At 48.0% G+C, this 27,878-nt stretch overlaps 1 protein-coding gene across 2 annotated transcripts; it reads left to right on the forward strand.

Annotated features, from left to right (window-relative positions):
* On the forward strand, nucleotides 1-27,845 carry DOK5 (docking protein 5). Of its 2 annotated transcripts, none has more exons than XM_085079125.1 (9): nucleotides 1-40; nucleotides 210-383; nucleotides 15,903-16,010; nucleotides 21,269-21,383; nucleotides 21,478-21,597; nucleotides 22,299-22,449; nucleotides 23,958-24,093; nucleotides 25,730-25,850; nucleotides 27,222-27,845. In XM_085079125.1, exons 2-9 carry the CDS (start codon nucleotides 318-320, stop codon nucleotides 27,287-27,289), a joined length of 885 nt encoding a protein of 294 aa, XP_084935251.1. In that variant the 5' UTR covers nucleotides 1-40; nucleotides 210-317; the 3' UTR covers nucleotides 27,290-27,845. The 2 variants fall into 2 exon arrangements, with proteins under 2 accessions (XP_084935251.1, XP_084935250.1); XM_085079124.1 differs by having other exon boundaries at nucleotides 4-40; nucleotides 22,260-22,449.
* The last annotated feature ends 33 nt before the right edge of the window (nucleotides 27,846-27,878 follow it).

A 27,878-nucleotide genomic window follows, 5' to 3' on the forward strand; every position in this document is an offset into this window, starting at 1 on the left:
GTTCGGGAGGAGCGGTCGCCCCGGGGCGGTGCGGTAGGAGGTGCGGTGGCTCTGGAGGGAGGTGCGCTGGCTCCGGGGCGGTGCGGTGGGAGGTGCGGTCGGTCCGATAGGAGGTTCGGGAGGAGGTGCGCTTGCTCTGGTGGGAGGCTCGGGAGGAGCGGTCGCTTCGGTAGGAGGTGCGCTCGCTCCGGTGGGAGGTTCGGGAGGAGGTGCGCTCGCTCCGGTGGGAGGCTCGGGAGGAGCGGTCGCTCCGGGGCGCGGCTCCGGCGGCTGCTCGGCCATGCGGGCGGGCTGAGCGGCGCCTGTCCCGGGCGAGGATGGCCTCCAATTTCAACGACATCGTCAAGCAGGGCTACGTGCGCATCCGGAGCCGGCGGCTGGGGGTGAGTGAGTGAGTGCGTGCCCGCCGGTGCCTGCCCGGGGCTGGGCAGTTCGCTTTCCCATTGATTTTCCCGCTGCCGCTCCTTTGTTCCTGCAAACCGAGCCCGGTGTGTCTCCGCAGGGGAGCCACGAAACAAACAGATGGGCAGAGAGGAATGGAGGCACCATAATATCTATTATCTGTAGATGTGTATAGATGTATTTATCTTTTCCCCTCTCTCCCGGGGACAGCCGGGGATGCTGCTGTGCCTCCAGCTCCCAGCGCTGCCTGTCGCTCCGGGGCAGCTCCGGGAGGGTGGCGGGGCTGGCGGTGGCCGTGCCGGGGCTTTGGGGGTCCGGGGAGCCTCGGGCAGGGCTGGGCTGAGCGCTGGGAGGCTCTGGAGCCGCTCAGGTGCTTCGCTTCCTGCCACCACTGAGGGTTTAGCGTCTGGGGTGGGACAGCTGAAGCTTGGCGGGGTTTTCAGGGCTTTTAGCGTCGCTGGAGTTGCGCAAAATGCAAATTCGCGAAGCCCCGTTTAGCTGCTGGTTTGATTTTAAAGTTATTTTGAGGTTGTTTAGCTGCCGCGGTGTGTTCCCAGTTTGGCTGGATGTGCCAGGAGTGGCAGCAGGGCAGCTCCCCGCAGCTCCCGGGCTAGAATGTGCTCTGAAATGCTGGAATGTGCTCTGAAATGCTGGGCTGAGCCCCCAGTCCGGGGCTGCTGCTGTCAGGGGATGGGGATGGAGAGCTGTTCCCTCCTGCCAGTGTCCCCGAGTGAGCCTGGCTCAGGGGATGTGCCTGGAGGGAGGCTTTGGGCAGATGGAACCTGTTAATCGGTGTATCTGCCTCTCAGCGCTGGAAAGGAGCTGTTTTATTGTGTTTGTTAGAAGCTGACGGGTTGGCAATTCGGAATTGGTTTGTTGCAGGGAGTGTCTGTGCTCCTCGGCAAGCTTTGCTGCCTCACTGCAGTTCCAGTTCCCTTCTCTTGCTGGTTCCATGCTCAATGACTTCTCCCCAGTTTTGGTAACTTGCATCTCCCTGGCTGCTTTGGGAACAGGGAAGCATTTTAAAAGTCTTCCGTCGGGCTGGATTTCCCATCCCTGCCCTTGCAGGCACAGCTCATTCTGCGAGAACCCTGTGACTCTGTGACAGATTGACATAATGTCATTAGGAGAGGACTTGGAGTAGATTTGGCAGAATTATTGTGTCAAGATTCAGTTTCATTATTGAATATCTATGAATGTTCAGTTTGCTCCAGCACAAGCTGGAGATTGAGCTGTGATACATTTTTCCATGCTGTAACAGTGAAACTCAATGCAGTGAGGTGCATCTAACTCTGGAACAGTTGTTTCCAGCTCGGAGTGTTGCGTTGGCCCCCAGCTCAGGAGCAGATGGGTGAAAAGTGGCTGCAGATTCCTCCTGGAGCGTTTGCTGTAAGCTGCTTAAAGCCCAGTGCCCTGCTTGCCAAGCCCCGAGTGGAAATGGGGAATTTTGATCAGCCTGAGCTCTCTGGAGCAGGCTGGAGATGTCCTTGGTGCTCCTGGAAATGGGGAATTTTGATCAGCCTGAGCTCTCTGGAGCAGGCTGGAGATGTCCTTGGTGCTCCTGGAAATGGGGAATTTTGATCAGCCTGAGCTCTCTGGAGCAGGCTGGAGATGTCCTTGGTGCTCCTGGAAATGGGGAATTTTGATCAGCCTGAGCTCTGTGGGGCAGGCTGGCGATGTCCTTGGTGCTCCTGGCTGCAGGGGTGATGTGACACCTGAGCTCCTGCCTGCAGCAAGAGCTTGAGTTCAGTGTCTCTGGCTGATGGGAGCCTGGCTCCTCCAGAGGGGAAGGATTTATGCCAACAGGTTGTTTTCTGCTGGCTGTGCAGGGAAGGGCTGTGGGACACCCAGGAGCTGCTGGAGGTGGGCAGGGAAAAATTACTTTATAAAATAACTGTAAAACAACTTTCCCCTGCTGTGAGGAGCTCAGGAAGGACGAGGCTGCTCCAGCCCCGTGCAGGACTCGTGCTTGATTGAAAGGGATGCTGAGATGTGAGTGGGAGTCTCTGAAATCCATTCCCATATTCTGGTGGCACAGCTGTAATCAGAGCATTGTCTCTCCAGGCTGAATGCAGCTCCTGGCTCTGACTCTGTAATGCTATGGTAATTCCATCTCCAAGGGAACTGGGAGCAGAGCTGGGAGCCACAAATTACCTCAAGAAATGACTTTTCTGAGGAGCTGGGGTGCAGGTGCTCCATTTGGAAAGAAAGGGGTGCAGAGGAGCAGCTTGCTCAAATCCACACCTCTTTGAAAAGGAATGTGACAATTCTGGAAGGCCCCACTTTGTAATTCCAAAATTGAATTTAGGCTAATTAGTTTTGCACCTGAACTCTTTTTTTTCGGGCGCACTCGAAATGTGTGAGTTTAATTGAATATTATTTAATAGAATAGTTCCCATAGCAACATTTGTACCACATGTGTCTTCTGCAGAGCCAAATATATTCAGGAGAAAGCTCACTCTTCCCCATCCTTCCCATCCTTATAGGGAGAGAAAGAATTCCCCCAGCCAATGGTGTCCGTGTGTTGTGTCATTAGCAGTGACACACAGCAGGTCGTGTGCTGGAAAACTGCTGACAGGGGAGAAGCACAGCCTCCCAGAGTTCTTTAAAGCAGGCAAAAATCAGCTTTGCTTCGGGAGGAATGATTCTGTCAGGAGCCACCAGTGACCACTGGAGCTGAATTTGTGGAAGGAGGATGCTCAGTGCTCTGGCTGGCAGTCACTTCTCAGCTGATGAAGGGTTTTAATTCTGGATATGAAGCTGGGCTGTTGTTTTATGGCTTCTCTCTGTCTAAAAAGGCTTTTTTGTGCTTAGGGTGCTGAAATAGTTTGCATGTGAAAATGAAGGTGAAGCTGTATTCTGGAAGAGGACAAAGTTTTTCCCTTTATAGGAAAGAGGATTATTAAAATTAGAAATCTGTAGGACGACAGATGCTGCTGAATCAATACACACAGATTACTGCTGCTGCATGACAGAAATACTTAAAACAAACAGTCCTGGCAAGTTGTCATTGGTTAGAAAAGCCTTACAAAGTATTGATTCCTGTGGAACATATCCCATCACTAACTGGACTCTCAGGCTGTTTACAACCCAGGAAGATCCTCTGAGCACTGAGTAGCGTGTGGAACTCTCAGAGGTGGACATTAGGAACAGGCAGCCTGATTTATTTCCTTGCTGCTGTGATTTTGGGGAGGCATTTCCCGCCTGTGGAGTTCGGGGAGGCTGCTCCACGAGTTTGCACTGCCATGGAGCTCTTGCAGGCTGTTAAAAACCCTGATTTGGGAGGATCCATCAGCTTTTGTGGAGCTGTGCAAGCAGCCAAGTGTCTGATCCTGAAACCACAGACTTGTTGGTCTGTTTGTCAGGGGATAAAGCTCCTGGAGCTCTATGGGAATAATGTTTGTCAGGGGATAAAGCTCCTGGAGCTCTATGGGAATAACGTTTGTCAGGGGATAAAGCTCATGGAGGGCAACAGAGGGGCAAAGGGGAATTTTTTTACCTGGGAAGCTGTGTGGGAAGGAGGTGCTGCCGCCTGGTTTTTGCACTCCTGTCTCAGGAGGTGCTTTGCCACCTCGAGAGGATCTGTTTAACACTTGTGATTAACCCCAGCCTGCCCTGGGGCTCTCTGTGACCCCAGCTCTGCAGGGAATGATCTCAGGTGGCTCTCAGAGGCTCCTGCATGGCAGTTTGGGTTGGATCCCAAAGGAGTTGGGTGCCCAAGCTGAGGGTCAGTGGGGTTTTGGCAGCCACAGCCCCAAATGCAGCTCTGCAGTTTGTCCTGGCAGTTTCCTGAGGCCATGGGGCTCAGCCACCCTCCTCCAGGGCTTGGTCACTGGGCTGTGCAGCTCTGCAATGTCCCTGCAGCCCTTCTGGAGGGGGTTCTGTGGCTCTGTTCTGATGGGGCTGGATTTGCTGGGGTCAAATATGTACAAGGGAGTCTGAAAGGATGGCTTTGACCACCTTTGCTGGAGATGGAGAAACTTCTGCCCTTCCACCTGGCAGTGGGGCTGTTTGAAGGGCTGAAGGTGAGCTCAGCCCAGACCCTGTTCCTTCCTCTCCTCCCTGCAGGGCCCTTTCCTGGCTGTGGGACAGAGATTCAGAGCCTGTGCAGGGACAGAGATTCAGAGCCTGTTCAGGGACAGAGATTCAGAGCCTGTTCAGGGACAGAGATTCAGAGCCTGTTCAGGGACAGAGATTCAGAGCCTGTTCAGGGACAGAGATTCAGAGCCTGTTCAGGGACAGAGATTCAGAGCCTGTTCAGGGACAGAGATTCAGCTCAGCATTGCCCCAGCACTGCAGGGACAGCATCCCTTGGGGTGCTCTGGACACACTTTAACCCTGATCTGAACCAGCTCAGCCAAACTCAGTGCAGTGCTGCTCACAGGGAGCTTTGGGAGGTCCAAATCAGCAGTGACTGTGCCTCTGGTGGAAGATGTGACTGCTGGCACTGGAAGGGTGGAATTGTTCCCTCTTCAGTGTGACCCTTGGTGAGGACAGAAATGAGATCTGGGTTGGTCAAGTTTCTTTCCTTGATGGGCCTGACTGGCCCCAAACCTCCTGATCACATCACTGGGAAGGAATGAGGTGTCAGGGGTGTCCTCCAGCACAGAATTGAGACACTCCTGGCCAGCCCTGGGTAGGAATTTGTAGGAATTCAGCCTTCAGCTTGTGACAGAGGAGGGAGCTGAGACTGCCCCAGCTCTGCAGCCAGTTGTTTGCTCCTGGGGAATGCTGAAGTGGTGTGAGCAGTGCTCAGATATTCCTGGATTGATTAAAAAAGTCAGTGAAAAAAGGGATTCTTGTGTTTCTGGAATTCTTCTGTTTCTGCCTGCTTCTTATGTCGATTAGTGCTTTGCTGGCAATATTAAATTTTCCCCTAAAATGAGGAGGATGTGAAGCTTTCCTCTATTGGGTGAGGAGTTCCCAGTTGAGCAGTGCAGGACTGAAGTGGGAAAATCCAGCAGTTTTGTCCTGGAGATTGTTCCTCAATAAGCAAAGCATCAGTGCTGATCTCACACCCTCCTTTAGATGGGAATTATTAAATAATATTAAATAATATTCCTTCAGGGTGAGGCTCAGAAATTTGGAGAAACTTTTCCATCGAGTTCAGGACTTGTCCACTCCAGCAGGAACGTCTGACTGGTGACAGCTGAGGAGAAATCCAAACTCTCAGGGTTTTCTGTGCCTGATTTTAATTAAACTGCCTCCTGTGGCAGCTTCATTGAGAAGATCGCTGTCGAACGTTGCCAATGACATGTACTTTGACAAGTTCTGCTCAGCTCTGTTGCTGTGAAACCCTGTGGGAGGAGAGGTAGAGTGGGGGAGAGACAATCTGCAGGACTAGAACCATATGGTGGGAGAGATTGGGCGCTGGAAGAAATGTGCCAGCAAGTTAACGTGGGGATTTTAGAGTGTGAGCTGTGAGAACTGGGGAGGAGAATGATGTCAGGCTGGGGGGAAGGGGAAGGAAAAGTTGTCTGCAGCTCCCTTTGAAGCAGCTTTATTAATAAAACTGTTCACCTATGGAGCTCCTGTCAGTCTGGAAGTTGGAGAGAGAGCAAAACGGAACAGATTTCTCAGGCGCCAACTCCAACCTGCCAGATATTAAAGCTGGCTGGAAATTCATCGTTTTAGCGAGCTGCTGGGTAAGGTGTGAGAATATCTTCACAGATATTAGGGTTTCTGACTGCTTGGAAGTTGTCAGTGGCGGCAGGGAAGGATCCAGAACGTTCCTTGGGCAGTTGGAGCTGACAGGGGGATCCCAGAAAACGCCAGGAGAGCCTCATGCAGCTCCTTCTGGGTGCTGTGAGTGCAGCAATCCCCTTTGGATTGGCACAGAGTTAATGGGGTGAGAGCCCAGTGGGGTCTTTATGGGGTTGGCTGTGGGGTTGAGGTTGCAGCAGGGTTTGCCATTTGGCTGTGCTCAGCTCCTGTCCCTCTGTGCTCTGCTGAGCTCAAAGCAGCTTTCCCATTTTGTGTCCTCTCTTGATTTTTGGCTTGTGGGAACAGCGGGGAGAAATGAGGGTCTTCATTTGTTCCCCAAAATCCCCACCAAAATCCCAAAACCCCCCACCAAAATCCCAAACGGACAACCCTAAGAACTATTCCTGGTTTGTTTTTTTTTCCCAACAGATTATACAGCTCATGATTTGGGGGATGGAATTCCCAGGTTGATGCTGGCCCATTTTAGGAGGAGGAATGGCTTTTTTTGTGCTTTCCAGCATGTTTGCTGATAAATTACCTTCTGGGTTCTTCTTTGGAACATGGGCTTAGTTTGTGAAGGAAAACAGTTTTTTTTCCTGAACTGAATTAATGAGTGAACAAGTGGCTCTCACCCATCTGCTTTCTTCTTCTAAAGATGTTTTATTGTAACAAGTTTAATGCCAATCTGACCAAATCACCCTTTTTCCTTTACCCCAAACACCTCCCTCACCTGCTGGTTCTCTTTTTCCCTATTTGCTCTTCCTTTGGTACAAAAAAATCTCTGTTTTCTGGAGGTGACAGCAGCAGCTCTGCACGGAAAAAGGCCTGTCAGGAATGACTGTGAAGGCAGTGAAACCCAATTATTAGCAGGTGAAATGTACCCTTTGGTGATTTTGATGGCTTTTATCATCAATTCCTTTCGCAACATGCAGGAAATTCTCCCCCTGCTGTGGATGGGCATTGCCCGGAGTCAGAGCAGGGATAAATAACATCTTGCAGTGGTTGTGGAAACACTTGAAAGAAAGTAACAGATGCTAAGGGCTGCTCCTGAGACTGACATCTTAATTTGAGCCTGACATCTTAATTTGGTGTTTGTGCAGCTTCAGGAATGCTGTGGAAGATGATGGACTGTTCTATTATCTTTTTATCTGACTTCACCCAGTGCTGTCAGAAACACCAGGGAAAGTTCAAGCTGTTGAAGTGAATATTGCTGGCTTGTTTTGCTTTTTTTTCTTCACTGAAAAGGATGTCACTTGTTTCGATTAGGGTGAAATAAGTGGTATTTTTCCCCAGGAATGTTTACACAGGAAGTTAAATTGTCCCTTTACTTGCCAAGCAATGTCTGTCTGGGGAAACCATCAATCCCCAGTGTGTTTGGCAAAGGGAAATTCCCTGTGAATGTCTCAGGGATGTCCCCAGGAGGGTGAGGAGGGAGATTGCTGATGGTTCTGAATTCACTCATCCCGCTGAGTGGCAAACTCCTGGCACAGTGCTGTGGGAAAGCAGAAGTGGCTCTTTGCTGCTCGATGGAGTGGTGCAAATTAAGTGTCTTGCTGAGCTTCTATAGACGTTTTGAATGCAGCTTTCTCGAGGTTGTACCTACCTGAATGTGGGTGAACTCCTGAACTCGGTGTTTAACTGGTGCTGGGAAGTGAGGAATGAATCTGGGCTGGGTTTGTGCAGTGGAGCTGATGTGGAGAGCAGCCTGAGCAAGTGCAGGAGCACTGCAGGAGTTGGTGGAGAGAGCAATTCCACCAGGGGAATGTTGGCTCTGGAATCCTCATTTTACTCACTGTTTCTTTAAGTCAATGTCAGTCCATTCCCCCAACTCGAAAAAACCAAAAAACAAAAACAACCAACAAAAACAACAACCAAAAAACAAAAACAACCAACAGACCTCCCCCCCCCAAAAAAAACCCCATAAACCCAAACAAAAAAGAAGCCCAACCAAACAAAAAAAAAAAAAAACCAACCAAAAAAAAAACCCACAACAAACCAGGAGCTCCATGTCCTTCCTGTCCTGAGGATCCCACAGCTGGACACAACACTCCAGATGTGCCTCAGGGGGCTGGGCAGAGGTGCAGGGTCACTCCAGCTGTGCTGCATAGAGGGGCAGAGGGGCACCCAAGCATCAGGGTCACTCCAGATGTGCCGGGCAGAGGGACAGGGTCACTCCAGCTGTGCTGCACAGAGGAGCAGGGTCACTCCAGATGTGCGTCTCAGGTCGGGCAGAGGTGCAGGGTCACTCCAGATGTGCCTCCAGGCATCAGGGTCACTCCAGATGTGCTGGGCAGAGGGGCAGATCACTCCAGATGTGACTCTCAGGCCGGGCAGAGGGGCAGGGTCACTCCAGCTGTGCCAGGCAGAGGCGCAGGATTTGGAGTTTGGGAATGTTTGGAGCAGGAATCCCATTTTTTCTCCCCAAGCTGACCCCAGAGCAGCTCTCAGGGCAGCCTCAGCCCCTTTAGCCCTTGAGGCAAACACCTCCATCCCTCTCAGCTCTCTTCCCTAATTTAACGGGCTGTAAATCTGTCATTCCCCACAAACCCCGCTCCTGCTGAAGTCCAGCCCGCAGTGACTCCCTCGGGAACACGATTTGCTCTTTCCTGCAGATCCACTTTGATTTCCAAGCTGCTCCACGCTGCTCAGAGCCCCGACAGTGACCTGTGGCTGCAGGGTTTGATGGCAGGATGGAGGGGAAATGTGGGAGGAATGAGATAAATTCACCTTGTGCTGAGGCAGAGCCATTGATTCATCCCCACCCCTGGGGTTATTTATTTATTATACATATTTATTACATTATACATTATATTATTAATGTATTTATTGCAGAAAAAGCTGTGCTGCTCCCTGGAGCTTGCAGGGGAATTAACTGGTGAATGTGGAGAGTGACAGCAGGCTGGGAAGGGGAAGTTATTCCCACTTTTCCACCTGTTAGTGAGGAGCTTGCAGGGTATTTGTCAGGCTCTCCAACAGCTCCCAGCAAGCAGCATTACCTGAGTTTTGCAGCTGGACAAGAGGTACAGCTGAGCTGCTCAAGGATGGAGGAACTGGAGTTCTGCCATGTCTGGCTTTGGATATTGGTGGCTTAGTGCTGGAAAAATGACTTTACTGGCAGAAAGTCTTCATTCATGTGCCATTTCTGCCTTTTTTTTTTTGGTCTCCTTCTGTGTAATCTCCAAATGCCGAGTCCAGCTCTGAAATGCAGATGACTGTGTGCTCTGAAGGGGTGAAAACCCGAGTTTGTGAGCAAGCCCAGTTCACCTCCAGCACGGAGCTGTGCCTGCTGGGGAGGGCAGAGAGCATCCCTGCTGTCCTTGTCACCCAGGGCAGCCTCCTGCAGCTGATGGCCTAATTAGGGAGCTCTGTTAATGAGCTGTGTCAATGCCCCCACAGCCCGTGTAATTCCAGCGAGCAAATCAGATAACTCGTGACAAAAGGAATCATTCCAATCCGTGATGGGCATGTAAACCATTCCACAGCTCCCTAATCCTGCTGATTCTCAGGGTTGTGCCCAGCAGGACATCCCATTCCAGCAGGACAGCCCATCCAGCTGCTGCCAGCCCGAGCTTTAGCCTGCACTGAAGCCTTTGCTATTTTTCCTGCCCAGTTCCAGCCCCTGATTGTCTCCTATCCAGTGTCATGCCCAGAATTAACTGTGTCTGGGTGTAAAGCTTAGCAGATGTTCAAGGAGTCAAATCGAGTCCTTAGCTCCAGCCTGGATGGTTTTTTCAGCTGTCCCTGGTGAGGGAGGGTTTTGCTCTGAGTGCTTGTTGGCTCTTCTTGTGGAATGGCTCTTCTCTCCCCTGAAGGCCTTAAGCAGCCCAGAATTATAACCTTGTCTGTATGATTCACCAAAAAATCAAACAAAATCCACCAAGCCAGCAAACCTACACTTTGAAGGCTATAGGTCCAAAAGACCTATATAAGTGGTCCATAAGGCCTGGGAGTGGATAGGATATTTCAGATAAAGCTCTTTCTGATGATTCCACGTGCAGCTGGTTAGTTTTACAGGGAGAGCAGGCTGGAGACTCAAGTCTTGCTTTTAATGTCGTTTAGGTTGCATTTAAGAAACACCTCAGTGTGCCCTGAGGAGAGAAGGGAAGGAAATTCCTGCTTTACAGAGCACCTGTGATATTCCTGGGGGATAATTCCCAGTCCTGCCTGCTCAAAGGCATTTTCCACGAGCAGCTCTCACTGTCCCCTCCCAGCTGCCACCCTCCTGGCTGTCCCTGTCCCTTGAGCTCCACAGTGAGCACAATTCCAGTTTGGTATGTTCATAGCCATGAGGTTCAGGTGCCTCCCCTGCCCTGGCTGAAGCACAGAGTCCTTAAAAACCCTCAAAAGGTGTTGTCCCAGAGGGATTTCCCTGTCCAACCCTTCCTCCCTGCCCAGGAGCTGCCATTCAGGTGCCTCTGAACTCCAGAAATGTCCTGCTGGTTCCATCAGTGGGACATTGCTGCTGAACTGCTTCATTGCCAGGGAGTCACTGCCAAGGGCTCCTGGAGGCTCCTGGGTGTCCCTGGAAAGCTGGTTGACAATGGGATCCCCCAGCAGGAGCAGCACATTCCTCCCTGTCCTTCGGTGAGCCATTCCCTGTCAGAGCAGCCCTGCTGCCCTCTGCCAGCAGCACTTTGGCTCAGCATTGTCCCCTTTGGCTGAGCCAAGGACCAGTTCAGAGCAAAATCTATCCAATGCTGCTCGTGTTTGCCTGGCTGCTGTCCCAGAGCACAGCATCCAGCAGAGGCTCTGTCACTGAGCTGCTAGCAGAGAAGACCCAGATTCTCAGCGTGGCATAAAAAAGAGAGCTTTTATTATTTAATTCCAACTTATATGGATTTTTTCAGAGGTCACCCAGATTGGTCAGTCAGAAACCTCCCCCTAGGCCTGACTGGCCAGGTCTGAACTGTCCAAATCTCGAGACACTGTTTTTAATAACATCCAAACTTTATCTTTGTTTATAAAACACAGGAGAAAGTTCTCATGGGAAAGACCTGTGCTAGCCACAAGGCTCCATCCCTGCACTGCCAGGAAATGCTGTCTGTGCTCAGGTGATGCTCCCAGCTCAGACAATGTGTCACAGTCTCAGCTGCTCAGGGGGTTTGCCAGTGAATCTTTATGGAATGAATCCCACGGAGTCACGAAGAACCAAAAAACCCCAGATAAATGAAGATGCAGCACAAAACTGGCTTGTGCTGACTGTGTGGAGTGGGAATGCATCCGTGGCTCCAATCCAGCTGGGTGGTGTTTGAAGCTGAGGCTGGAGGAATGGCTTTGAGCTCAGAGCCTGAGCCATTAACAGAAATCCCACTTGTGCTTGATGTCATTCCAGTTGGGAGGGGAGGGCTTGTGAGGAGAAAAGGCTGATTGAAACGCCTGATGTTTGGCAGAAATAGAGATCTGTTGTGACTTGCATCAGCAAGAGTTAAAGGTGGATAAATTCCTGCACTGCTTTGTGCTCTGGCCTCACAGCGAGCTCTGGCCAGTGCCAAAGCTGAATTTTGTAGCTCGATGGAAAAGCCTTTGCCCTGCTGAGTGATGTTGTGCATTCTGAGTGCAATCAGAACCAAGATGAAGCCTCATTCCCCATTAGCAGCTGTGGATCACTCTCGTATGAAATATTGTTGGTGAAGATGCAGCCTGAAAGAGGGGAAGGAGTGGGGTTTATCCTTCCCCAAATGTGTTCTCAGGGGAAGGAAAAATCCTGATTATTTTCTTTAGTATCCCAGAGGAGATAATAGCTGGGGTGATCCATCTGTTTGTAATTGCTCTGTGCTTGTTCTGTGGCTTTTCAGAGTTAAATGGGGCTGAAAACTCTGCCAGTGTGGGGGGGAAGTGGACATGGGCTGGGAAAGGAGAGGCAAATCGTGATTTTAGGGAAGAAATCATTGCAATGAAATAGTCTGTGGACTCCTGGAGAGGCTGTGGGGTTTGGGACATAAAGTCTCATTCAGGTGAGAGAGAACTCAGCCCTGCTGGCAGCCAGAGCTCTTTATTGGAAAGCAGCTCTGCAGCTTTCCATGGGGAAAAGCTTCCTGCTGGAGATGTGCTGCCTCAGGCAGGCTGGGGAGGGATGGGATAATGGGATAAAGGAGCTGCTCTCTGCCTCTCCTGGCAGTGATTCATTTCTCCAGAAGCACAGCAAAATTCTAGACCCAGTCTCCTCCCAAATGTCCTTTGAGCTGAAACTGATTTCGGGGCTCATTTCCCACCTTTGCACTCAGAAATGACAAATAAAAAAAAAAAAAAAAAAAAGCCTTAATCAGAAGAATTAAGGTCCAAACTCTTGCCTGTGTGAACAACTCCCTGTTGGAAAGACTTTGCACCTGGAATTCCAACCCATTGAGGACCCAAAGTCCAACAAAACCCTCCAATGATTTTCCATGTGCAGCTGAGGCTCTCAGTTTATGTTTCCTACCAGCCTTGGGGGAGGTGGCAGCGTTTTTTTTCCTCCAAAAGTAAAAAAAAAAAGGCAAATTTTAGGAGAGACTGAGGAATTTCTCGAGCTGTTGTGCTTTGCCTTTACTGCTTTATCTGTTTCTAGAGGTTGCCAGAGTCACGAAAGGCAAATTTCTGGCAATATTCCAGGGTTTCTGGAGGACATCCCAAGCCGCAGGAGTGAACCTGCAGCTCCTGCTTTTAAAAAAAAAAAAAAAAAAAAGCAAATTTTGTGTTGGTTTGACAGCAAGTTCAGTGTCCCTGCAAGTGCACCTGATTGGAATTCTTTGTTTTAGGGCAAAGTGCAGAAAAACACGACAGAGGAATAGAGCAGGGCAGCTTCCCCTGGAGGGTCTCTTGTTCTCAGAGGAGAAATTTGCCAGATGAGGTTTTCTGCTGCTATTTGTGACCTCCAGAGCCTCTGGAACAGCAAACAAATAAGGGTGGGATTGTTTGTTTTGGTGGTAAAGTAGCTTTGCTTTCCTGTGGAGTGGTGGAAACCACATACCTTAGTGGTATAAAACAGCCAATTTCAGCCCCCCTGCCTCAAGATCTGACAAATAACCTTCCTCCCTCCGATTCTATATATTTGACCATTTCCAGATGCTTTTTTACCTTGGTTCCTGAGCAAAACCAGTGAGGGGCTGGGGCAAAGAAACGCAGATTTTAGCTTCTAAATTCAAATATTTTGTTTCTTACCTCGTGGAAAATTCTATTCCATTCTTACTGGGTGGAATAATCTGTGTTTTGTGTCTAAAGGAGAGAATTTTGGGCACTCCAAGTACAGCCCTGGGTGATCCTGCTGTGCTTTCCCCCCTCATTTCCAGGGTGCTGCAGGGTTTGGCTCAGCAAGCCCTGGTTTCAGTTTCCCTCTCTGCCTGAGGATATTCTGGAAGCTCAGAGAGTTAGAAGATATTTTTCCATTTTCCATCAGGCAGATGTCATCCCTGGAAATATCCCAGGCTGGGTTGGATGGGGTTTGGAGCAGCCTGGGACAGGGAAGGGGATGGGATGGGATGGGATGGGATGGATTTAGGGTTCAGCTCCTTTGCTCCTTTCCAACCCCAAGGATCCTGGGAATTCCTGCCTGGCTGGGAAGCTCCAGGGGCAGAAATCCAGCTCCTCACGTTGCATCATTCCTTGGAAGTCACTGCTTGGAGTGGTAATGGTTTCTATCAGATGATCTCTGGAGCCCAAAATAGAAGTGGCTGGACTGACCTTGGACATGCAACACCTCAGGGATTTGGGGATCCACTTCACTCACAGCCAGGATATTTCCCTGGAATTTCGTGCTGTTACCTTCTCTGTGTGCTCTTAGCAGCTGAAATTGTCAGGAGAAGCCTCAGGGAGGAGAGGCTGATTTTTGATACTTGAATTAAATCCTGAGTTAGACTTTCTCAGAGGATCTCGCAGGCAAAGCTTGGTGAGTTTTAGGTGTTAGCAAATGCCAACCCTTGCTGTTCCCTCTGAGCACATCAGAGCCCAGTTTGCTGTGGGATTATCTGATCTCTGTCAGCTCAGGGTTTGCAGTGCAGGTGATCACAGCACTGCTGTCAGCTCCTTCCTGTCCATGGAGCAGCAGAGAAAATGGGGATTTGAGGGAAAAATGAGCTCAGTATTCCCGTTGATTTGAGAGGTAAATGAGCTCAGTATTCCCAATGATTTGAGGGGTGAGTGAGCTCAGTATTCCCATTGATTTGAGGGGTGAGTGAGCTCAGTATTCCTAATGATTTGAGGGAAAGTGAGCTCAATATTCCCAATGATTTGAGGGAAAAGTGAGCTCGGTATTCCTAATGATTTGAGGGAAAAGTGAGCTCAGTATTCCCGTTGATTTGAGGGAAAAGTGAGCTCAGTATTCCTAATGACTTGAGGGATCAGTGAGCTCAGTATTCCCATTGATTTGAGGGATCAGTGAGCTCAGTATTCCTAATGATTTAAGGGAAAAGTGAGCTCAGTATTCCTGCTGATTTGAGGGAAAATTGAGCTCAGTATTCCTAATGATTTGAGGGATCTCTAGACTGGGTTTTGCTGTCAGCTGTCACTGTGGTCAGGGACTTTGGAACAATTCCATTCAAACCCTTGCATTAAACAGAGCAGGCTGAGTGCCCAAAAAGCTGGGAAATGGGCAGAAAATCCTGCTCAGCTCAGCTCAGGCTGGCATGGGAGCAGCCTGGGCATCACCTGAGTGTTCCTGCAGCCCTGTGGGTCAGCAGTGTGAGTGTCCCTGTGGGAGATAGGCTGGAAAAGCTGGGGGGAGAATGATAAATCTGAGAGAAACAGCTAAAAACTGGTGAAAGAAGCGCAGTTAACAACCCTTTGGGGTGGAGAAATGGAGCTGCAGCTACTTCTGATGGACATAAGAGGTTTTTGAGCCCTCAGGGGTCACAGGATGGAGTTCCTGTGTGTTTGGGCAGTGAGCTGTCTGGCTGTGTCCCATCCCTGATCACCAAAAAATCCGTGCTGTGAACGCCTTGCTGACGGCTGCTCTCACTTTATTGATTTATTTATTTCATTTCTTTTGAAATCACGCTCATCCTGGTGGCAGTTTGGATTTATTTGGAACCCGCCAGGTGTTCCCTTGGCACTGCTGATGGAGTGTGGGCTGGGAGCAGTTGGCAAAGCTCCTCACTCCTGCCTTCCTCAGCAGCCTGCTAGCTCAGCCCAGAGCTCTGCCTGGCGATGGCAGAGAGAGCAGGAAAGCAGCCTTGGCTGGGGAGTGGAGATGGAGAGATGGAAAGGTGGTTTTAAATCCACTCTGCCCCAAATCAGTGGAATTTGACTGCAATTAGACCCTGGGAGCAAATTGCCACTTGTTGCCCATTCTACAGCAGAATAATCTGCATTTTTTTGACCAATAATTCAGTTCCTGCTCCCTCCTGTCACCATTATCCACAAAATACACACTCAGAGTTGTTGCTGTTGAGCTGCTAGCAGAGAGAAGGACCTGGGTTCTCAGTGTGGCAAGAAAAGAGATTTATTATTTTGATTCCAACTTATATAGACTTTTCAGAGGTCACCCAGATTGGTCAGTCAGAAACCTCTCCCTAGGCCTGACTGGCCAGGCCTGAACTGTCCACATCTCGAGACACTGTTTTTAATAACATCCAAACTTTATCTTTGTTTATAAAACACAGGAGAAAGTTCTCATGGGAAAGACCTGTGCTAGCCACACAGAGTCACCTCTCACACCAAAAATTCTGATTTCATCCCAAGAAACAGGCTGGAATCACCCAACAGCTTGGGCTGGTGTTGTCTGTAAACTTCTGAGAGCCAGCAGCTGCTTTAGGATTTACCTTCCCTGGGGATAATGATGATTTTCAGTGTTTAATGATGCCAAGCTGACTCTGCTGTGCTCCTAGATCTACCAGAGGTGCTGGTTGGTGTTCAAAAAGGCTTCAAGCAAAGGGCCCAAGAGGCTGGAGAAGTTCTCAGATGAACGAGCTGCTTACTTCAGGTGTTACCACAAGGTAAGGCTTTCTCAGACTTTTATTACTTGATGTAATAGCAAAATGAAATCTAAACTCTACATGCATTGGTTGGCCTGAAAATGGGAACTTTTTTCCCCTCTGAAGGTGCTGAATCTGTGTTGTGTGTGTTTTCATTCAGTGAAGCAGAGGAAATGCTCTTTGTAGCAAACACCTTGCTGAGCAAGTGGAAAATGACTTTATTTTGGAAGCATGTGGCCTTTCCTCTCCTCAGCCCTTTGAAATCCCATCTGAAATATGTTCCAGTGGCTCCTGCTTGTCGTGTTTACAGCAACAGCCATCCCAGGGAATCCAAAAAGCACCGGATATTCCCATTTTCCTGGGATTTTTGCCTCTGTGGGAAGAGTTACAGCTGCAGACATGAAGGACAACAGGCACCTTTTCACTGCAATGATGGTGTGGGAAGCTCTGCTAAATTCACTGGTAGTAAAAGAATGAAGGTTTTTCCCCTCCAGTCACTTCTCTGGAACGATGTGCACATTTCATATTCACCTGAGAATTTCCATGTGTCATTCTGCTGGGCGTGGGGATGGAAATAAAAAACCTTTTAATTTACCGTTTTTAAATTTACCGTTTTTAAATTTACCTTTTTTAAATTTACCTTTTTTTAATTTACGTTTTTTTAATTTACGTTTTTTTTGTTTACCTTTTTTTACCTTTTTTTTTTCCTTTTTTTTTTTTTAAAGAAACCTTTTAATTTTAATTTTTAGTAATTGTCAGAAAAAACCCCGAAGATTAGGAATTATGTGCATAAATTCCAGGCTGCTCTGCACTTCCTCACTTTGACAGACGTTGAGGAGGAAACCCTGAGGGAATCCTACCTAGCTGTCTGCACACCACAGAATCTGGAATTGATTGGGCAGAAAACCCGTGGCTATTGCTAATCAGTCAGGCCCAGAAATAGTTCATTCCAATTTCTGCTAGGCAGCTTTCAGAGGTAATGAACAGTGCTTTAAAAAAAAATAAAAATTGATGTGTGTGAGAGCTGCACGGTGTGTATGAGAATTTCCAGCTTTGTGGGGAATTTGTATTTTTGTGCCTCTGTCAGTTATTGATGCAAATCTCTGCTTCTTCCCTTGCATTGAGTCCTGACAGGTCCTGTTTATTCCTAACAAACCTCGCTGAGAGGGAGCTGATGAATATTAAATGGCATTTTCTGGGCAAAATGTGCTCGCTTGTAAAGAGGACAGGTGGATAAAAATGAGGTGTTTTTGTTTTTTCTAAATGAGCCTTGTAAATAGGTGAAATTCAAACGTGGGGAATGATGCAGCTTATAAAAGTGTTAAATATGAGCTGCTGGAAAAGGTGAACGTGGCCCTGCTGATCTGTATTGTGCTGTAGTTGGATGATTGCTATAAAAACCACAGATAATTCTTGATAAAAACACCCAACAAAGTATATGGCAGAGACTTTGACAATCACTGCTTGTAGTTGAATGAGTGCTATAAAAACCACAGTTAATTATTGATAAAAACACCCGACAAAGACTGTGGCAGAGACTTGGACAATCACTATTCATCACCTGCTCTTCATTGCTAACCTGGGTGGGGTTTTGGTGCTCAAGGCTCCTGCAGAGGTCTGGGATGGGCAGTGCTGCTGCAGTAAAAGCTCCATGGGCTGCAGAGGCTCTGCTGTGACAGTTCTGGTGGTGGCACTTGGGGACAGGAGGCTGACTGAGAACTTCCCTGACTGAGAAGTTAATCCTGCCAAAAAAAACCCCAAAACCCCAAACCCAGGCAGACCCCAGCAGTGTCAGTGGTGAGAACCAAACCTCCCTGCACAGCCCAGGGCTCAGCAATGCTGAAAAAACCCAAGAAAAACCCCAAAAAACCCCAAAACCCCAAACCCAGGCAGAGCCCTGCAGTGTCAGTGGTGAGAACCAAACCTCCCTGCACAGCCCAGGGCTCACCAATGCTGAAAAAACCCCAAAAAAACCCCAAACCCAGGCAGAGCCCTGCAGTGTCAGTGGTGAGAACCAAACCCCACTGCACAGCCCAGGGCTCAGCAATGCTGAAAAAACCCCAAAAAAACCCCAAAAAAACCCCAAAACCCCAAACCCAGGCAGAGCCCTGCAGTGTCAGTGGTGAATCCAAACCTCACTGCACAGCCCAGGGCTCAGCAATGCTGAAAAAACCCAAGAAAAACCCCAAAAAAACCCCAAACCCAGGCAGAGCCCTGCAGTGTCAGTGGTGAATCCAAACCTCCCTGCACAGCCCAGGGCTCAGCAATGCTGAAAAGCCCTTCACTCCTGCCTGCCTCTGCAGGAATTCCCAAATCCCAAAATCCAAGCAGCTCTCCCTCATCCAGCACTCTCAGCAGAGGTTTCATCCATCATAAAACTGAAAGGTGGGAAAGGAAAATGAAGAGCAGAGCTGATTTCTCAGTAGCTCTGCCTGCTCCACTCCAGGGTTTGTTTCTGAGGGTTTCTGCATTCCTGGGATGGATTGAAGGGCTAGAATTCCTTGGATATTTTGGTGTCCAGGGGCAGAGCAGAGCCCTGGTTCTGGTGACACCGTGCTGGCCCTGTCCCTGGGGTCACACTGTGCTGCAGCTACTCTCTCTCCAGAATTTTGGGTGCCCAGCAGTGATGATTCTGGGATTTTGGAGAATCCAACTCGTTTGAATTTGAATGTAGTTTTTCTACAGCTCAGCACCAGGGCCTGGATTTGGACATCCTCACCACTGGAAGAGCAAAACAACATCAAAAAGTACCTTTTTCAGTATAATATTAACCTTTAAATCCTATTAGCCATGCTGGCCCAGTCCTGGGGTCACACTGTGCTGCAGCTCCTGTCGTTCTCCAGCTGAATTTTGGGTCCTGGTGATGCTTCTGTGATTTTGGAGAGTCCAGTTGGTTTGAATTTCAATGTAATTTATCTGCAGCTCAGCACCAAGGCCTGGATTTGGACATCCTCACCACTGGAAGAGCAAAACAACATCAATAAGTACCTTTTTCTGGTATAATATTAACCTTTAAATCCTTTCTGATCTTGCTCTGGTTTTTAAAAGTGGAAAGGTCACAGTGTCCTGAAATACACCTCGTGTGAGAACAGTCATCTGGAGCTTGTGGAGAGAGCTGGGAATTTGCATACACACAGCAAATTGCCCACTTAATTCATTTGGTGCCACAAGGGAGAGACAATAATTAGGATCCAGGCTGCAAAAGCTGCCCAGAGAGCTGCTGCTCAGGTGATTTTCACTGTCTGATTTTCACTTGGTACTCGTAAATAATCAACCACAAATTGCCATGTGCTTGAGCAAAATACTGCTGGAGGGAGGAAGAAATTCTTTATTTCTTTTGACTTTGTGGTGTGCCAGAAGAATCCTCAATATTCCAGTGAAAACCCAGCTAATTGCATGTTGCTGACAGGAATTCACAGAGTCCTGGAGGAGTTCTGAGTTTTAATCCTTTTGTGTTAATCTCACCTTGAAACAGCAGAAATGATTTGAACAGTCTTTTCTGTCTGTTTATGGAATAATCCACTCGGAAAATTGAATCGTGTAACTTGTAATTGTTTTCCAGGCAAAACTCTATCAGTGGCAAATGGAATGTTTCAGGTCTGACTGCTGTTAATGAGGAGCTGTTGAACATTTGTTTTAGAGAGTGATCCCTTAGCTGGGAATGGGGGTTTGGTTTGAGGCTTTAAGGGAATTAAAGGAACTTTTCAGGGTGTTTTAGTGTCCCCAAAATCCCATCCAGCAGGGCTTGGGGAATGTGTGAGGAAGAGGAGAGGAGAAGGCAGGGAATGGACCTGGATGGGCTTTAAGGCCCTTTCCAATCCAATCCAAACCATTCCACGATTTTATATCAAATTCAATCTATAATTTATACTCAGCAGGTTAGACATGCACAGGCAGATCTTATAAGCAGGAGAGAGCTGGAATTTCAGCAACAGCATTTTCCATTAAATGCTCCCCTGGGGTTTCCTGGGAAATGTTTTATCTATTCTCATCACGGGGCTGATTTTCAGTGAGCCAAGCCATGAATCCTTAATTCAGATTAAAACCCAAGGTGCATTGAGTGTGGCAGTTGTGTAGGCAATAAACAAAATCCCTGGGGTTTGTTAGGTTCTGAAATGCTCCCCAAATATGAGAATTATGCACTGATTCAAGCAATAGTTGGAGTGCTGAGGGCTGTTTTTTAGGAAAGTGCTTTTCTGGCGTGGTTTTGATGGGAATGCAGGTGAACACTGAGGCTGTGCTCCACGAAATTCCATCCCACAAGAGCTCCCAAGCCCTCAGTGCAGCACAGAGTAAGCTAGGAGCTGCCAAATATTCTAGCAAGCATTTCCTCAAATATAAATTCCCTTTCCCTCCTCCAGTTTGTAGCTAAACCACAAACTCCAAAGGGTTTGATGATCAGAAATTAATGACACAACAAACTATTGACAGAGGTTCATTTCTGTGCTCTCTGTCTTCACCTTCTGATCTTCTGTTGGCTTAGGGAGAATTTTTACTTGGAGAGATGAATTAATCTCCCAGAAAAGCAGAGCAGAGCTCTGTGAATGCTGCACAGGCAAGAGATAAGAGATAAATAACTCTTGGGTGATCTGCAGTGTCTTCTTCAAACCACAGAGTGCTTAGAGGGAGCTCAGGAGCAAAAAGCAAGTGCAGGAGAAAGCGTTTTCGAAGGAAAACAAATGTTTCTGTTCAGGAGGATGAACTTTGGGATTTCAAGCATGAGCTCATTTGGGTGAAATCTCTATTGGAATCTCTTACTCTGATATTGCAAAATATTTTACAGCAGTAACTGGTTTTTGAGAGGAATTTATGACAAGAAGGGAGGAATGATTGCTGTTCTCAGGTCCAGCTGATGATGTTGTTCTGTTCATGGTTTTTTCACATTTCTTGTTTGGCACAACTGCCCTGCAGCAGAGCTGCTGGGAGTCCTGGAGCTCCACATGGGTGAATCCTTTACATTTCCATCCCCTCTCTCTGGTTCTGCCACACCAGCTTGGTTTTTCCCATTCCCTTCACGTGAGAATTGCTCAGCCTGGACAGAGCTCTGCTCCCACCTTTCCCTTGGCTGAAATCCCCTCGGCATGGTGATGTGCTGAGGTGAGAGGAGTGCAGGACGTGTCTGCTGCACCTTCCAGGGCTTTCCCATGGAATAGCTGAGCTGATTCCTGCCTTTCCTCAGAGGTTCCTCACCTCTCCTCCCTCCTTCCCTCCATCCAGTCAAGAATGGACAGAGATCTTCCCAAGCTCCTCGTTCAAACCCCAGTTTGTGCTTTTCCCAGGTCACAGAGCTCAACAACGTGAAGAACATCTCCAGGCTGCCCAAGGGCACCAAGAAACACGCCGTGGGGATTTATTTCAGTGATGACACCTCCAGAACCTTCGCTTGTGACTCGGGTGGGTAGAACAGCAACGCTCGGTAGGAAACGCTGGAGAGTTAATTGGGAAATGATAAATATTACACGGAGATTTTCTGGGTATTTTTTTGCAGAGCTTGAGGCAGATGAGTGGTGCAAAGTGCTGCAGATGGAGTGCCTGGGAACACGGATTAATGACATTAGCCTTGGAGAGCCTGACTTGTTGGCATCTGGAGTAGAGAGGGAGCAGAGCGGTAGGTGCATCGATATTGACCTTTTGGAATTTTTAACTGCGTTATTTTCAAGTCTTTTTGACTGTACATGTGGATTTTGGAAATAAACAGGAGCAAAACTGCTTGTCCAAGCCCTCCTTCCTGTTGGGTTTGGTTTGGGTTTTTGGGGGTTTATTTTTGGCTTTTGTTTTTAGTTTCCACCAGAGGTAATAAATAAGTTAACTAGAATTATTTTGGAGCATTTTCTATCTCAGATGAGTTAGTTGCTCCAGGAGATGGGAACTACCTGTCACTGTGTGGTTTTTCAGTGCAGTGTCAGTGAGTGAGGCTCTGTAAAGAGAGCAATAAATAACAATAAGTGCATGCAAAACCTGAGCCCGTGGCTGCTCCACTTTGCTATGCAGATGAACTCATTCCCTGCACGAGCAGTGGATTTATTAATGAACACAATTTTACTATTTGTTTGCAAATACCAGGATAATTCTGGGGCACATAAATATTTGATAGCCTTCTATTGCCCCAAACTGGGAGTTTATTGAATAATTGAAGGAATTCTTTGTGTGGGAAGGAATAGTCCTAAGTGGAAATAAGATCTTGTTAGAGGTGGAAAATAGGAAATTCCTTGCATGACTCGCGCATTTGCTGGGCAGGGATTTTAGACTAACCTTCTGTTTTTCTCCCAGAGAGATTCAATGTGTATTTGATGCCATCCCCTAATTTAGATGTGCATGGGGAATGTACCTTGCAGATAACATTTGAGACTATCTGTCTTTGGGACATCCAGAATCCCAGAGTCAGGCTGGTCTCGTGGCCGCTCAGTGCTCTGCGGCGCTACGGGAGAGACGCAGCCTGGTTCACCTTCGAGGCTGGCAGGTGGGTGGGAATTTTGTTCTCTTCTTGGCCTTCCTGGGGGGCTGGGAGCACTGCCAGGGGGGTGTGAGGGTGAGGGAGCTTCGGGATAAGGGATTTCACGGATATGCCTTGCTGAGGGTGAGGGAGCGTCAGCCAGAGGTGAGTCTCGACCCACTTCTGCAAAAAAAAAAAACTGATTTAAATATGGAAACAAATGTCAAACAAACAAAAAAACCCTAAAAATCCTGATTAAAATTCTGAAACAAAGATAAACAAAAAACCCCAATGAAAATACTGAAACAAATAGAAATCCCATAAAAAACCCTGTCAAAATACCGAACTAAAAATAAAACCCAAAAAAAGCACCAATTAAAATACTGAAACAAATAGAGACCCAATTAAAATACTGAAACAAATATCAACCTCAAAACCACCCCAGTTAAGATACTGAAACAAATATATAAACCACCCCAAAACCCTATTAAATTACTGAAGCAAATATAAAACCCCACAGTTAAGATACTGAAACAAATACAAACCCAATCAAACCTCTGTTCACCTCAGGTTATAGCTGACAGTACTGGGTGTCACTGTATGGAGTTATTCTTAAATAAACAGGCAACGAGCCTGAGATTTGGATGCAAAGATCTGGGAAGAAGGTGTAAAAATCATCCCAGAATTTGTATGAAGTTTGGGCACAAAGTTATGGAGTCTTTGGCAGGAGAAGTGCAGTTTGATGTCAAGGGCAGTGATTGCCAAGTTGTTTCCCAAAAGCAAACCAAAGTACCTACCAAAATAATATAAAAAACTTTGTACTCCTGTTTTCCACGGATCTCCCTGACCAATGGATTTACAAGGCAGTTGACTGTAATTCCCTGTTTTAAAGGTGTTGCTCTGTGCTGCTTCTCCAGCCCAGGGGTGACCAGCTGAAGGGTTCTGGTGCTGCTGGAGCAACACTGAGCTGATTTCAGTATTCAGGAGATACTGAGAGCTTCATTTGAGATTAAAGAATTGCACCAGTAAAAGGAGCACAGATCAGACTATGAACTTATCAGGAAAGGGAAGAGGCATTGCAATTTCCATCATATCAGTGCAGGATTTAGCCCTCCTGGGGAGGGGAAAGGAACACATTTTCCTTTAGCTCATCATGCATTAGCCAGCACAGGACAGTGCAGTTTGGACGCTGAGGATTTGTATTTATTGTTTCAAAACTCATTATCAGCAGCGTTAAAAGTCCAAAGGGGGAAGACAAATGAATCCTACCTGGCACAGATTCCAGACAGAACCTAAATATAAAAAATCAAGGTCTCATGAGGGAATCTGCAGAGCTTTTGCTCTCGTGATGGATCAGCTGAGGCCCAGTTTGGAGAGAGCAACACAAACATGGCCTGGAAAAGGGAGCAGGGCTGCAAAGAGGTGTCAATAATTGGATTTTCTGTTCAAAACCCTGTGCTCCTGAGGAGGTTTTGCAGGTTCATGGTGACCTGGGAGCTTCCCTGTCCCAGCTGGCTGTGCTCTTGCCTTGGCAGGATGTGTGACACGGGGGAAGGGCTGTTCATCTTCCAGACCCGAGATGGGGAAGCCATTTATCAGAAGGTGCACTCAGCAGCCCTGGCCATAGCAGAGCAGCACGAGAGGCTGCTGCAGAGCGTGAAGAATTCCATGGTATGGAGGATTGGTGGGGTTGGGATTGGGGTTGGGGTTGGGGTTGGGGTTGGTTGGGATTCCACACTGGGCATCAACCACAGTGAAATCTCTCTCTTTTATAATGAACAGTTCTTGTTCAAATTGGTTTTGATTGATTGATTAAGTGAATTGCTTCACCAGGAAGGAAATCCCCTCAAATCCTAAAAAAATCCCTCAAAGCCACAGTGAGTGCAGTCTTTTCCCAGGGGGATTTCAAGGTCCAGGTTTGCCCTAGTGCAAGTTTTCCTGCAAAATCTTTGAAAATCGGGCTGTCCAGCCTGAGGAAAACCAACCAAACCCAACAAATCTTCAATAATCCTTCTTTTCTTTCCTTTTGGAGCACTTTTCATGACGGATCTGAGAGAATTGCAGTGTGCAGGGGCTCATTTATCATGTCAGGGCCAGCTGCTGCTGTGGGATGCAGCCAGGGATGAGCAGGAGTTCCTCCTCCTCCTCCTCCTGTTGCCACAGAGATGCTGCAGGTTAATAGTGGAAATGAAATCAATCATCATTAAAGCCTCCTGTGCTCGCAGCCCGAGGTGTTTGGATGAAATGTTGTGTATTCAGGACAGAACATTCTAATTTTCGTCCTCAGCTGAGGTTTTTTTTAACTTTTTCCCCTGCTGATTGAGCTCAGGGGGATTATTTGTTCAGCCCTTTTTCTGTGTCTTTTTCTCTTTGCTTTTCCATGTTTCCTGCTAGTTTTTTTGCTCCAAAATACACTGATTTTCTTGTAAAAGGTTCTTTCACCTCTGATTTTGTGAAAGTAAAATATAAGACTTATTCTTTTCTAAAAAGCTGTCTTCATAAATTAGAAAAGTCTAGTGAAGCCTTGGTATGTTTGAAATGACGTTTCCCTGAGCTTTGGGAGGAGAGTTTTAGCTGCACTGTGAAGCTGATAAAATCTAAATATTTTTATCAGCTTGCACATTACTGAATTAATGGAAGAAAAAATACCTTAAAGCAGTCAGTTCTCAAGTGTTAAGGATAATGTAAATAACCAGGGGCTGTGATTATGGAGGGAAATGGAGCTGAAGGTCCTGCAGGGAGGGGAATGTGGGATGAGCTTCCAGCAATGGGTGCAGCCCATGCTCTGCTCCTGCACATCTGGATGTGAATCCATCCAGCCCATGCTCTGCTCCCTGCACATCTGGAGGTGAATCCATCCAGCAATCTGGGGGGAGGATGCAGTTCTTCCTTCTGCACTCCTGTGCCATCAGCTGGAATGTTCCTTGGCTGTGGCAGAGGAATAGAAAATTCTTCAAAACTACTGAGAGCAGCTTGTGAAACACACCCAGGCAGGGTCCTGATCCAGGCTGTGTGAGCTCCTAACCCTGAGCTGTGTGAGCTCCTGACCTGAGCTGTGTGAGCTCCTGACCTGAGCTGTGTGAGCTCCTGATCCAGGCTGTGTGAGCTCCTGAGCCTTGCAGGGGCAGGGGGGAGGAGGTTCTGCTTCAGTTTGTGCAGAGTCTGTGCTGTTCACACCTGCCCCCTGTCCCTGCCCGTGTGTCCCTGACGGTGTGTCCCTGCCCGTGTGTCCCTGCCCCCTGTCCCTGCCCGTGTGTCCCTGCCCCCTGTCCCTGACGGTGTGTCCCTGACCATTGTCCCCCCGCAGCTGCAGCTGAAGATGACGGAGCGGGCAGTGTCCCTGGGCACGGTGGTTCCCCTGCCCCGCAGCGCCTACTGGCACCACATCACCCGGCAGCACAGCACCGGGCAGCTCCTCGGCCTGCCAGGTAAGGGACACTGCCCGCCGTGTCCCCAGAGGGTGGCACTCGGCCTGATGGGGACGGGGGTGTGTCCTGTTTGGGGGGACAGCAGGGCCAGGCAGGGCATCCTGCCCTGTCAGGCTGTGTCCCCAATTTCGGGAGGATGCTGAGGACATCCTGGGAGCAGCTAGGGTGTTCTTCCTGCAGGAGAGGAGGCTTGGGAAGGACCTGATGCCAAACTCTTGGTGCCTTTTTTGGCTTTAAAACATTTCAAACATTTCAAACATCTCCCCTCCCTCTGGATTGCTGCCTCACTCTGACAGCAGTGCAGCCTTCATTATTGATTTTGTGTGCTTGTTAAAATTCACCCCAAACAACCACATCCCCCAAAAGAACAGAATAAGGGAAATGGCCACGGTAAATATTCCTGGGAAGCTGTTTGTGGAGCACCTGCAGTGCTGTCAGTGCATTCCAGCCTGGCCTGAGGGTGGGCAGTGTCTCCCCCAAATCCTGGGCAGCCCTGGGGCAGCACAGGGGTGCAGAGAGGGAGGGAAAGATGAGCAAACTCCTGCATCCTGCTGTCCCTCCGTGCTCTCCAAGGGACATCTGGTGGTTCCCGAGTTCCTGGGTGGGTGTGGGAGGAATCCCACCATGCTTGAGGGAGGCAGGATGGCTCTAGGGGATCTCAGAGGGTTTAAATCTGAGTTTCAGGCTCCTGAGAGAGGGGAAACTGCAGCAGCTGCCAGGCACTGCCGATGCCTTGGGCTGCTTTCCCCAGCTGGAGATGCTCCAGGAGGAGCTGGGATGAAGTCAGCACCGTGCAGTGGTGTGTTTGCAGAATTCAAAACACCAACCGATTAAAAAAAAGCCTCAAATGAGATCCTTTCCCCGGTTCTTGCTTTCCAACACTAGAGGGGGCAGGCAGCCCATGGAAAACTCATCCAGGGAAGGATGAGGGATGAAACTCTGCCTTGCCACAGAGCCCTTCATCAAACCAGTGATTCACCAGAGAAATAAGGCTGTGTGAATACAAATCATTCATTTGATAGTTAGAAAAAGAGTTTGCTCGTTAGAATAGGGAAAAAAAAGGTCTAAAAGGGCGTTTTTACATTTTAAATTAATTTTACATTTTAAATGAATCTTACATTTTAAATGAATTTTACATTTTAAATGAAAGTAAAAACTTGGCAAAAATGAATCTGCTCTGTGCAGATTTCTGTTGGGAAGGAAGTGGTGAAGAAAATCTGTGTGGATGGTTCTGAGCTGGAGCAGCAGGTTAAGCAGGGATAGGTTTAATTAAAGTGGAAAGGCTGAATTAAATGTGATCTGCAGTTCACATATTCCTGGGCAGGATGTGTTTAACTGGGGCTGTTCTGTTTTTCCCATCTGGCTCTGAAGATGTCTCCAGCCCTGTGAAGCTCCACCGCACAGACACGTTCCCAACCTACAGGGCAGAGCATCGATAAAAACCCCAAAAGAACTTTACAAACTCTTTATCTCCTGACCAACTGCCCCGGAGGATGACAGTGGTGATGACAACCAAGGATGGAAATGCAGAGAAGTTCAGCCTGGATGGAAAATTCCTGCCATACGAAGGATTTTTTTAAACTTTGCCAAAAGTGGAAACTCTTCTGTATTTATTGGGGAGAGGAATCAAACCACCAAACCCTCGGGTGTATCTTTTATATCTTCCAGCTGGACAGAGAAGAAATCACTCCCTAAACACTTCCCAATGGTTTTGTATGATAGCTCTGTTGTAAATATGTGAACTCCTGGTGTAGTGTGGTTCCGTTTTGTCTCCTGACAGCTGTGTCACCCTGGTTTGTGGCAATGCTTCTCTTTAGTTATTTCCATTATTATTTCCCTCTTCCTGACCTCTGGAATGGTGGCCAGTTTGAAGCAGCTCTTGGATACAACTTTTTCCTGTTTGAAGATTTGATTGATTTCTCTTAGAAGAATCTTCTCTTTCCTGTATTTATTTCCATCTCTGTAAACACTGAAAATAAAAAGAGTCCCACTTCATTTGCTGTGCAGGATTTCTTTGTCAATCAATTA

Source organism: Lichenostomus cassidix, chromosome 20 (assembly GCF_008360975.1).
Source record: "Lichenostomus cassidix isolate B80296 chromosome 20, HeHo_3.0, whole genome shotgun sequence".
Lineage (NCBI taxonomy): Eukaryota > Metazoa > Chordata > Aves > Passeriformes > Meliphagidae > Lichenostomus > Lichenostomus cassidix.